The sequence below is a fragment of the Triticum aestivum genome, chromosome 3B (assembly GCF_018294505.1).
Source record: "Triticum aestivum cultivar Chinese Spring chromosome 3B, IWGSC CS RefSeq v2.1, whole genome shotgun sequence".
Lineage (NCBI taxonomy): Eukaryota > Viridiplantae > Streptophyta > Magnoliopsida > Poales > Poaceae > Triticum > Triticum aestivum.
In genome coordinates, this window is record NC_057801.1 from 773,735,790 (window position 1) to 773,748,501 (window position 12,712).

The 12,712-nt window shown below is 43.9% G+C and overlaps 1 protein-coding gene across 1 annotated transcript; it reads left to right on the forward strand.

The window, feature by feature from the left end:
* Positions 1-5,267: 5,267 nt before the first annotated feature.
* Positions 5,268-7,205, forward strand: LOC123066507 (uncharacterized; the record flags this gene model as incomplete). Its single annotated transcript, XM_044489572.1, has 2 exons — positions 5,268-6,472; positions 6,921-7,205. A coding segment is annotated over one exon (1,161 nt), but the record flags the coding sequence as incomplete, so codon positions are not given.
* Between the last annotated feature and the right edge of the window lie 5,507 nt (positions 7,206-12,712).

The window sequence follows — 12,712 nt, forward strand, 5'->3', positions numbered from 1 at the left end:
GCTAATGTTTCCGTATCTGGGTTTTGTGGAAAGACAAAAATGATGCCAATTTCAGGGGAACTTATCCTAATTAATGACCTTACAAGTATAGTATTTACTGTATTTAATAACATATCTTTCTAGTCCAACTTACTGAAACAAACACTTTAAGAGCTGAAATGCAATGAAGCAAAGCTGCTTCTACTGGTCGCCACTAATTGTTTTCATTGCAAGTGAGGCTGGGGCCTATGATCCTGAGAATGACTGCTGGGTAATGAAGCTGAAGAAGGAAGTTGGTAGTGCATTTTCTGTGCAATAAAATGAAACTGATGATCAACATAGACAAAGTTGGTAAAGAAGTACATTTTTTGGTTTCACTGGGTTGTCCTCTACGGAGCACCGATTTAGTTCTTGTACTTCTATTTTGTTTTTGTAACTGAAGCACTCTGCCTGGTGGATATTATTTCGTTTCTGAATTTAGTTCCGTAACCACCGTCAGCTTCTCCCGCATGATGTGGTCAATGGTCGCGGTCACCTGAACAAATTGCTGGGCATTGTACTATCAATTTAATTCACTGTTGATTAATGTTCTCCATATCAGCGAACCTCTGTTTCAAAATCATACATACAAGTATAATACATGATATGCTGATTGATCCGTTGCCAAACAGTAGTGATTGCACCTTAAGTGGTGGATTGTCACGCTTAGCAACTACTAGCCTCGGCACAAGTGGAGTGTTAGTTGTGTCGAATATTTTGTACAAGATAAGGTTACAGTTGGACTATGACTCGTAAGATGTGTAGATAGGATACCGAGTCGTGTCCTAATAGGATACTTGTACAGTAAACACACAATGTAACCTATGCCAACATAATAGCACAGGCATGCAGGGGGAGCCGGTGTGTCGGCGCCCAGGCGGTCAGGTTGCGGTATTGTGACGGTGTCATGGGAAGGAACACCCATAGTAAGGCCCCGGGGATGCAGTCATATCGATGAACCTCGTTAAAAAATCTCGATGTCGTGCCTCGGTTGATTGCGTGGTCCTCGGATGATCAACGGCAATGCCTCATATTTATTTAACATGGAGGATGAAAGCATTGTGTTAATAAAATGCACATGACATTTTAAAATAGGTAGTATAGCACTTGGTCGATGTAATGTTCACTGTGTGCAGATCACAACCAAATCTGAAAAGGGCTGATGTCGTGTGTTTTCCTCCTCTGGTTCGGTTTTCTTTCTCATGTTTTGGAATTTACTTTAAAAATACATTTTGAGTTTTAAATTAATAGCAACCAGAGCACAGGATTTTTTTAAAGAGTTTGAACAAAACTACTCAGTTTCTTTATGTATGAAGGGAACATGCCCGACCAGAGCAACAACCTCTGTTCTTTTTTCTTCTTTCCTAGTCGTATTCTTCTTGGTTTGATGGAGCCTGAGTAAACCAGTATAGTCCATCTTCTCCAGAATGGCAACATATAAACTATTTTAAGCCTTCATTAGCTTCACATATTATTGTGGTATCGAAAAATATTACACCCATAAGTATCACGTTTTGGCCACATAACCCTCTCACCTCTAAAACTAGGATCTTAATCCCCTCGACTTTTAAAAACCAGACAAATCACACCCTGATGCTCGCGTAGGTGGTTTTTAGGATGGTTTTGCCCATGTGGAACACTGGTCAAGTTGACTTATATTGTCACTGTGCATCTGATAATACTTGATTCACGGGCAACGAACCATGGACTTTCACGGAAACCTGTGTGTTCCTTCCTCTAATTGCCCCCCTCCCCTTGATTTTCACTGGTGGGCCCGCCTCACTTAATTAAATCTCAGCCAGTCATATCCTAACCACCCTATAAATCCCCTGTAAACCCCTGTGTGTGTAGCATTACTCCCGTGTATCACATGTTAGTGAATCAATTATGTGTTCAATGCTCCCTCACCACACCCACGTGCATGAGCCCCTGCTCCATTTGTGGCCGCCGCCAGAAAATAGAGGACGATGCCGCTCGTTCGGCCAAGCTACTGCTAAGTGTGGCCACATCGTCCGTGGCTACTGGCACTCCTCACCGCCGATAAGTTGACCATTGCTCTCTCCAGCCTACATTGGCACTGTTGCTCGTGCCCTGGGTATGCTCGGCCACGTCGCGGATGCGCTGGTCCTGCAGCCCTATGCCATACTCAATGCCAGCACCATCGAGCTCTTTCAAGCAAGGGTGGATTCAAAAGTTGGAGCTAGGAGCTCCGCCAGCTACAAACGTGTGTTGTCGCTCTGCTTCGTGTGTGCTTCCAGCGGCTTCTATTGAGGTAGGCCTTGTGGTAGGGCTTGGACCAGACACGGTCAACATGTACATCGGTAGCACACTAAATGGGTGCACTTAGATTTTTTGACGAACTGACCATCAGATTGGTGCTTTCCCATCTCAACTCACCACCATGTGACCAAAACCACCATCTGAAACCACCTACGAGAGCGTGAGGGGGTGATTTATCTGGTATTTAAAAGTTGAGGGGATTAAGATCCCGGTTTTAGAGGTGAGGGGGTTATGTGGCCAAAACGTGATACTTCTGGGGGTTATATACACTTTTATCATTGTATATCATATGTCATTCAAAATATAACTCTTCTGCTTCGAACTGATGTAGAGAGGCAGCAACTGTTGCATTGAAGAACACAGAAAGGTTGGTCGTCTATGGATGGACATTCATGTTTTTTATTTCATAAAAAGGAAATAAATATAATATATTTATGTGTGGTGGATGGGTAACTAATGCAACGACCAACCTTTCCGTGTTTAAGAGCATTTGACTTTCGCCATAGATCAATATATTCGTTCCGCATAGTTGTAGCCTGCTTGCCATTCCTTCTATTTGTCGTAGTTCGTCGAAATAGTTCCATCCATAGACGAGACTCTAGATAATGAGGAAAATCATGTTTTACGAGAAGTTTGAAACGTGCAACACTTGGACTGGGAGGCATCAGGAAACAATTAGCTGTCACATTTCAAAATGATATCATCTTATCATGGATTTGATGTGCGTCAACTTCTTTTGGAGCTGGCAACCATCACCCTATTCACCGATAGATGCTTTATCACAGTACATTATCGATGATTGTGTTCAGCGGTATGTGTCGAGCGTACGAGTTGGAAAGCAACACTGTTGCACAGGAGCTGGCTGCCTACGTACAAAGAGATATACGATAATGTGCGACTCGCTGATGTATTTTAGCTAACGATTCTAAGCTGTGTGCTGAGTAACGACAATATATAGTACCAGTTCTCACCCTAAAAAAAGTGTACCATACTCCCGTGCGACTCATTCCACCATCCATTGTTGTATCCAACGGAGAGCCTGACCTTCGACTTCGACTCCCATCATGACTCAGTCTGACTGCTGGCTTATATATGACTCACAGCAATTCTGCCTCCCCTATCCACCAGCAGACTTCTGCCACCTTCTCTCCGGCAATCTCGTCCTCGCCTTCCTTCCGACTGTCAGCCATGTCCACTAGTACTGATGCACTCCTATGGGACGCTGTCCTACATGAAAGTTGCTCTCTAAAGTTACATTTGCTCCCTAGTGACTTGTTACTCTTGTTTGGTTTCAACATGTTATCCTGGTGAATAAAATGTTTATGTATCAGTCTCTTTAGCAGCATATAAATGGACATGTGGGTAAGCTGATCCCTGAAATGCTGACAACATAATAATTTGCAAGTCTCAGAAATCAGTACTATGTCATGTTTTGCTTCTTTCTCTGCGGCTCTATGATTTCAGCAACTTGGGAGTAAGTGTACGTGTATTCTTGTAGCAGATCGCAAGTCATTGTGTACATGTATTACTTAATCAGCTTGTAAGACACTGTGCAGTACTCTAGGACAGCATTTCATAATACAGTCCGAAGAAGAAGATCCTTTTTTATACACAACCTCGTCTACTTGAATGTGCTTTTACTGGCATGTTGAATTGATGATGGTGTGCATTTTCCCTTTTTATGTGGATTGGCTGGCGGTAGGGCCCTTATAGTTTGATTATGCTTTGCATCTTTTGTTGTGACATGCTTGGAATGGTGAGTATCCAAGGACCGAATGTAACATGAAGATAGTGGGTATAGTTCACACTTCACAGTGAGTGTTAGCCAGGCCATTTGTCAAGGATGAGAGGGACAAAAGTTCGTGGACTAGGATTAGATTATAATGGAATATGTGTTATCCTTCGTTTAGGGAAACCATATTCTACACGTGAGAATAGAATCTTAGTTGGCTCTTCTATCCTTACTTCTGGTGGTAGGGATTGAGTCATGCCATTGCCATATGGTGTCCATGTTTCATGGGACTGCTGTGGATGTAGTATGGTGATTTGATGATTGGCTCTTATGTTGAATAGATGTTATGTTTGTTAACATTTAATTATCTTTTGATTTCCGAGTTGTTTATGTTTCCCATTTCATATGTTGCTTCTAATTTCGGTGTCCTTTTATATAGCTAGTGATTGCCATCTTTAGTTTTGTTGCCTTTTTTTCAATTATGGTATGAGAACTGAATGTTTTATCCTCAATTAATATGGAATCTTTATAGAATGCCATTTGTCTATGATGATAGTTACTCAGAAGCAGATGACGATGCTACGTACCACCAGTAGGGGAGCATCTCCAACTCGGATGAGTAGTCATCAGGGTAATGGTTCACACTAGAACCTACACTCTAATAAAAGACATATATAGTCTAATAAGAGAGCATATTGTGAGAAGAATTATCCATCTTTGCTTTCGAAGCCGTGCAGATACTTAAAGTTCAGCATACAGATTGAAATTAGCCAAAACAATGCAACCTATTTATTGGTTAACAAAGCTCAATATGTAGAAAGTTCAGCAGTTAACTATGAACCTACAGAATTTGGTGGTCAACAGTTCACTATGTTGCATCTTTTCAGAGCAAAGTCAGTCAAGCTCAATTGATATTTACAATTTTTAGAGAACAGCGTGAATTCTCTGAAACTTTCTCCCGCAAGGCTCCTTCCTTCCTCATCACCACTTTGCAGGTGCTAATGCCAGCAAAAGTTAACTTTCCTCTCCATTCTCTTCCATTACTGGCTTCATACTGCAACTCCGTCCCCTCTCCTCAAATAAGGAAGAAAATGAAGTTGTGGTGTTAAAAAAGGAAAATGATAATTTTAGGGCCAAAAAGGCAATTAGGTTTTAAGAAAGGGCCAGATAAGGAATTCTCGCATATAAGAACACTCGCAAATCCAACACATCACCCGGCAGCAGATCCAATGAGTGAAATGACGAAGCCGGCAACGCACCGGAGAAAATTATCGCCGCCGCCTACCATCCTGGCCTCCTCCTCCTCCTCCACCTCGCCCCAAATCCCGAAGAAATAACCTCGTCACCCTACTTCCTACCCGAGCTCATCCCCCAGATCACGATTCTCCTGACCACCCTCCAGGATTTCTTTGCCCTCCGTGCAACCTACCGGGATCTCCTCCCTCCGTCGCCGTCCAACCTCGCCTCCCAAGCCCCGCACCTCCTCCTTGTCCCTGGATCTGGAGCCCTGTTCCACCTCCCCCTCCGTCGTCGCCTGCGCTTCTGCCTCCCCTTCCATGATGTTGATCCTAACCATGCCGCCTTCTACTCTTTCGGCTGTCGCATCGCCATGGCCAGCCCTAGCCACCACGAGCTTAGCTTTGTCCACCTCCTCACAGGCGAGCGATTTCGCCTCCCCCATCCACCGTCACCCTTCTGTCGCCTCCTTCTCTCTGGCAATCTCGTCCTTGCCTTTGTTCCGACGGTCGGCCGTGCCGTCCAGTACTGTCGCCTTGGGGATATTGAGTGGCGTGTGGCATCATGCACTGAACCCTATGTGCTTGAGGATTTGATCTTTCACAAGGGCAACCTGCATGCGTTGGTCAGATCTGAAGATGCCAGCAGCCTATGTTACCGTCTCGCTGTGGCCAATCTGTCAGACAAGAATTTGGTGGAATTCAAATTTCTTGGAGATCATTTGGAATCACAGGCTGCACATGGGAGTTTATATTTCTGTCTCGCTGAGTGTCTCGATGAGTTGTTGCTCATTGCCGCCGTTGGGGGCTTCCCAGAGAAGTTCCATGTTTTCCGGTGGCAGTCAAGGGAGGGGAAGTGGACAAGGACTACTAGCCTTGGTGACTGCACATTGTTCTTGACATATTTTTACTTTGTAGGCTATGTTGTTCCGATGAAAGGAATGACATGCTTTTCAGGTTATTTCTTTGCAAGTTACCTTGGTCCAGACCATCCAGGAGTTCGAAGGGACTGCTTATACTTCACAGATGCCAAAAGAAAGTGGATCGAGTATTCCTTGGCCGATGGATCTTGTGATGAATTTGTTGCTGACAACTTAGAGGGAGCTTCAAGGCCTGATTCCGATTTCAGGGCACCTGTTTGGGTCTTTCCGAGCATGTGTTGATGCGCTCCTATGGATCATTGAGCTATGTGAAAGTTAGTACAAAGGTACAATTGCTCTCTAGTGAATTGTATTTCTTATTTGGTCTTGATATGTTATTCTTGTGTATAAAAAAGTTTATGTGTCTATCTCTTTAGCAGCAAGTGTTACATATTGGGCATATCGTTTCAAGTTGCATATAAATGGACATGCTGCTAAGCTGATCCCTGAAATGTTGACAGTAACAATTTGCAAGTCTCAGAGATCAGTACTAGATCATGTTTTGCTTGTTTCTCTGCAGAGTTGCTCAGCAACTTGTAAGTAAGTGTACATGTATGCCCACACCAGCTCGCATGCCAATGTGTACAAATTACTGAATCAGCTCGTAAGTCAGTGTGCAATCACTGGCATCCTCAGTTTTGTTGCTGTTTTCTTTTCAATTATGGTATGAGAATTGAATGTTTCATCCTGAACTAATATGTCATCTTACCGAAAGTCATTTGTCTATGATGCCAGTGACCCAGAAGCACAAGACGATGCTACGTACCACCAGGAGGGGAGCATCTCCAACTCGGATGAGTAGTTATCAGGGGAATCGTTCACACTGAAACCTACTCTCCAATAAAAGACATTATAGTCTACTGTACATATATAATGTTTTTTATCCGCAGCTATTTCACCATGAGCAGAGTACCATGGCCTTTGAACATGGGTATGTAATGTCCGCGGCTTTGCGAACCTTTTCGACAAGCCTGTAAGGCATAATACTGTTTCCCGGATGATTTGTAGTACCAGTATTTCATATTATTCCAGCTTAGAGAACTAATGTTGGTTTACCGAGGCCATATTGGGCTTATCATGTGCAAAACCTTAGGCGTCAATCTTTGAGGCTGACGGAATTTCCCTTCTTCAGTATGTGAGAGATGCTTCCTTATCTTAGGGTGGGAGATGCGACCTGTTGTATTACATCATCATGCAGGCGACCCACATTGCGACCTAATGAATTTATGCAGTCTCGGTCTCTGTTTTATCAGCTCTTCGACGGTTTCACTTGCTCTCTCCATAGAAACCAACATACAGAGAAGCAGGTGGTTTCAATCCTGCAAAATTGCACAAAGTTGTTGTAGTATCGACGGGTACTAAGTTCATGTATGTAGAACAGATAGCACTTCGAAGTTGAGTCCTGCAACCAACCTGTTTTTCAGAGGCTGTGTGCCATTCCATGACATCTCCCCATGTCAAAACTCGTTCATCCAGTTCTGCTCAGCATCAATGTTAGCTTCCCAAGTCTGAGGAGTCAGGATACAATAAGAAATTATCCAGAACAAACCTTTTGATGGTTGACAAAGCTCAGTAAATTAGAAGGTTCGCGGCTTGAGGATGACACACCAGATTACTTGCCACACGCACGCACTGTTTTTTCAGAGCATAACCAGTCAAGTTTGATTTGTACTTGTACTTTCCAGAGGATACCGAGACCATCTTTTACCAGCTCTGAATTTTTTTACTTTGCAGGTGCTACTGCCAGCAGAAATTTAAGTTTCCTCTCCGTGCTCTGCTATTACCGGCTTCACTCTTCAACCGCATCCTACCCTCGCTCCAATAATTAATAAAACTTCCTTGCAATACAGATGCAGTTGAAGCTGCAGTTTATTTGCTATTAAACCTTCAATACTATATCGTACTACATTTCTGCAGACTTTTTTTTGAATTTTTCATTTCTGCAGACTGGATCAGGCCTACACTCCGATCAACCGACATAAAAACAACAGAACAGAATCAACAGAATAAGCCACCGATGAACGGAATGAATTCGAGAACCTTGCAGTATACTCAGAATCCACGGTGGAAAACATACTTGAGCAAATTACTAAATTGGCAAGGGGGCAGTAGAGGAGCAAATTACTTACAGATGAACTAGACGGTGCTGCCCCATTAACGAAATCCTGTATATGGCAGAAGCCTCTGGCTCTGAATTCTATCAATCTTTCCCATGGCATTGGCAAGAAGGTCTCCCAGGATAGGAGAGCCCCAGCATTGTATTGACAAAGGCAATGAGAGCATTACGGTCTTCTCCAGATAATATAAAAATAATGCTTCACCGACACAGAGTTCCAATCGCCTGGAATACAAAACCGTCAGAACTCACTCACACTAGGCAACTACTGATGAACCACAACCAATGAAGCCGACAAAAATATTACAGATTTCTCTTTCCAACCTCTGTCTGTTTGTTTCTTTTAGCTCTCCATGTTACAGCCATCAATCCCAGCCTTCTTATTCCTCTCCTGCTTGTTGAGAAGTTGGCTACTGCTCTGAATAGGACCAAGAATCGTTCCCCTGTTACCCTTCCGAATCAATAGTCCCCAACTTCTAGAGCTTTGCGGCAAACTCAGCTTAGCAACAATACAATCAATGCATTGATCCAAAATGCAGTTTAAATCTACTTAACAGAAAAGCAAAATTCATACAAGGCAACAGAGCATGCAAATAACAGAGTATACGCCAATGACAAGTGAATTATCTATGCATCATTTGAATTCTGCCGTCATCATAAATATTGTAAAAGCATGCGCAAATGATGCCATATAAGTAGCTAATAAGTGAAACAAAGATCACTAAGCTTTTGGGAGTTCCATACCATTATTTAACGTACTGACTGGATGTGAGAAATCATGTGGACATTCTCCCCTTGGCACCTCTCGACCAGCCTTGGACAGTCCAGGATGTAGAGTTCCTTCAAGGCCATAGTATTCTACTCCCTCGGTTCCTAAATATTTGTCTTTTTAGAGATTTCAAATGGATTAGCACATGCGGATGTATATAGACATATTTTAGAGTGTAGATTCAATCATTTTGCTCCGTATGTAGTCACTTGTTGAAATCTCTAGAAAGACAAATATTTAGGAACGGAGGGAGTATATGCTTTCAGGCAGAGAATGTCCACCAAGGGGTTTTATACATGTACATGAGGTAACTACCAAGCTATACAACGGGGGCATGCACAACGCGCAAACAGCGTGGAGTACGTCTGGTGCGTGGCTACGTGGGACTCGGTCCCGTAGTTACAGAAGCAACGGCAGCCTTCCAACAGCCCCCCACAGTCACAATGGGGCGGTCGACCACGTTGAGGCTGGACCGGAAGTCGAGGAAGACGGTCTACGGCAGCCCCTCCGTGAAGATGTCGGCGAACTGCGACGAAGAGGGGACGTGAAGCACACTGATGTCGCCGAAGGAGACCCGCGCGGAGTGAAGATCGATCTCGATGTGCTTCGTGCGTTGGTGTTGTACAGGGTTGGAAGAGAGGTACATGGTGCTCACGTAGTGGCCGTAGACGATCGTCGCCTGCTCCGGCGTTGTTTCCCCACAGCACTCGCAATCATCGCCCCAACCTCCTCCATTGCTCGTAGAGAGCTCTTGTTGCTCCCTCCGATAATGACATTATTGTGTTTGTGTGCAGAATGCCTGTAGGTGGACTAGGGGCCATGGAGTTTGCAATTATATGCCACTCTGTTTCTTGGGCCGAAGCTTTTGCATTGATACCTGGAGTGCGGCGTGGTTCAGCTCTAAGAATAAATCCGAAAGACATTGCAGCACAGGTTCTTGGAGTGTTTTGAGTTGCACGTCTCAGCCTTTGAGGAAAGGAACAATGTTGAGCAGCCGATGCTTGTAGCATGTTCTTGTGATGGCCTCTCTGTAAAAGGAAAATGTGGGAAGTGAAATTCTGCGTTTAGTTTAGCCTGGACACTGGAGCGCGTCGAAGGGTTAAAATGGTGATTTCACAGTAGAATTTGCCCATGTAATTAAATTAGAGAACATTCGATTTGAAGAGCTGCAGATAACTACTGTATATACAGATACAGGGAATTGCTCATAAGGAAAACTGAATATGCAGGGGAATCCACAGCGGAAGGATTTTAGCCTGGCTACGAGATCATGGCAGAAGGATTAAACTCGCAGCCAATGTTTCAACTTGGAGCAGCCAATCACGACCGGAAGAAGACCGCGAGGGACGTTCGGGCGAATACCACAGGCGGCGTACGAGCAGAAGGATTAAACAGTCAGAATGCCGTCTGCTCTGGCACCGCAAGCCCCACACCGCTGCCGCAGCTGGGTGAATGGTCGCCAAGCCATGGCCCCAGGTCCCCCACACCGACCACCGCATACATCCGCCGTCACAGTCCCACTCCCACCGGCGTCGCGGTACATTTGGGTAGGAAGATGGGCTCACCTGTTTTTTTTTTTTTTGGAATTAGTAACTGCCTAACGTTTGGCGAGAAGAAACTGCCTGCGAACGCCCTAGCTGCCACACGATTTTGATATACGATGTACTCCCTCCGTCCCGTAATATAAGAACGCTTTTACACTCAAAATTAAAGGAATGCCATGATAGTTTTACAGAAAAACACCCAGGTCCTCCAAATACACTAAAACTGTCACACAAACATTCGCAAATATCATCTCTTGTGGCGAACGTTCGGTAGATATGCCAACCCTTTTTTAAGGCTTTGTTCACCTATTTTTCACAAGTGGAAAGATCTTAACTCATATATTACTTCCCAGTTTGATTATTTACCTCCTGAACAATGACTTGGGGGCTTTAGTCCATCCGCCAGTGAGACAATCCTTAGAAAAACCATAGAACACTTAGTAAAGTGTGTCAAATAACGATTCTACTAATTAACATGTAGCTGAAAAAATGTGTCAGTCACATCCGCTTCACACGAGGCTGAAGGCAGCGGTGACGTGAGGAGTGGCAGCGACGAGCGCTTGCCAGGGAGTCCCAGCCATGTAGGGCCAAGAGCTGGCAAGAGTGAGTAAATTTTTTAATGGGGGTTAGGGAGGGGTCGCCTTAGCTATTCATCAAACCAGGGCTTACTGGAATGGCCAGGGTGCCGGCCAGCACAACAAAGGGGGGAGGTTGAAGGGAGGGCATAGAGGGAAGGTGGCGGTAGCCACCAGCCGTGGGGGCAGAGGCGGGTGATTAGGGATGGGTGGACTGGCGGCTGCGTGGGGAAGAAGAAAAGGACGGTTGAAGATAAATAGGGCATGATCTGTTTTTGGTGGTACAGTAAAGATCTAACGATTAACAAAAGTGATTGGTGCAAACAAAATTTTCATATGCGTGATGTATGGAGCTCCCGGCAAATAATCTAATTATCTAGCCGATAGGTATCCAGGACATAGGACATAACTCCATTTTGCATTCCATGGTTGGATGAAAAGGATGGTAGGCTACCAGCCTCGTCTTCTTTATGGAGAAATATTTAGGTCATTTCAGCATCAGCAGATATTTTTGTTTCATGGTCTTGCCCCGCTAATTGTTTTGTATAGTTCGATTTCCAGTACATCTATGTGGCTTGCAATGAGCAAAATGTAAAACTTCTACAAGATAATTTGACCCCTATACATCTGCGGACGCGTTCAAACCTTGTCCGGGCATGTATGCCAAGGTCTCATTTATGTGTGCATGCAACCATGCTCTTCACTTTTTCTCCTATATGTCTAGTCACATGCATATGATTGATGGTTATGCTTAGAAAAAAAAACAGACCAAAAAGAGAAAGTGGTAATACAGATAGGACAAATCGAACTTGATGGACTGCCCAGACACACCCAGACGCCCTCATATCCTCCCTACCTATAGGCTGGATATGAGGGTTCATCGACAACTCGGACATATCTAAACAATTTGAGGGGTTTGGTTGATATTTATTTTTCTCTTCTGTCTGGACATTGTCTGAGTTGTTCGCCGGGAAGTATAAAGGAAATGCAGTGGTCTAGTTGCAGATGCTCTAAGTATGCTTTGTATGACATTTTGTACAAGCTCCAAGTCAACATGAGTCTTTACTGATGCAACATGTTTTTTCCATACATACACCTCAGAAGAGGATTGTCATCTCAATTGATGAAAGAGAAAATGAAAATAATGTTTTTTTCTCCAGTGATGAAAATAATGGTTACTCGACATTTTTACGTTCTCTAGCAAGGGAACTTGTCTTTGTTTTAGATCAAAAGTTCTATTTAGGTTACACCAAAAGGAAAGTGAAAGACACGAAATGCATTGGTATGGCTGGGCTTCCACCTCCCCCAGAGATACCGACCCCTTCGGCACAAATTTTTTTTGATGGAAAATAACATGCCTAATTTGCACTAAAAAAAGGTCGAGATTGGTATCCAAGTCAAAATTAGATCATTACATCCACATTCGGGGCTACCAATCCAGCCAGAAAAAGAATGTGAAAGAGTTTCTAACGAATACCTTAGGTGGTGTGCGAGCGGCTGTCATAGCTTCATTCACCGCATCC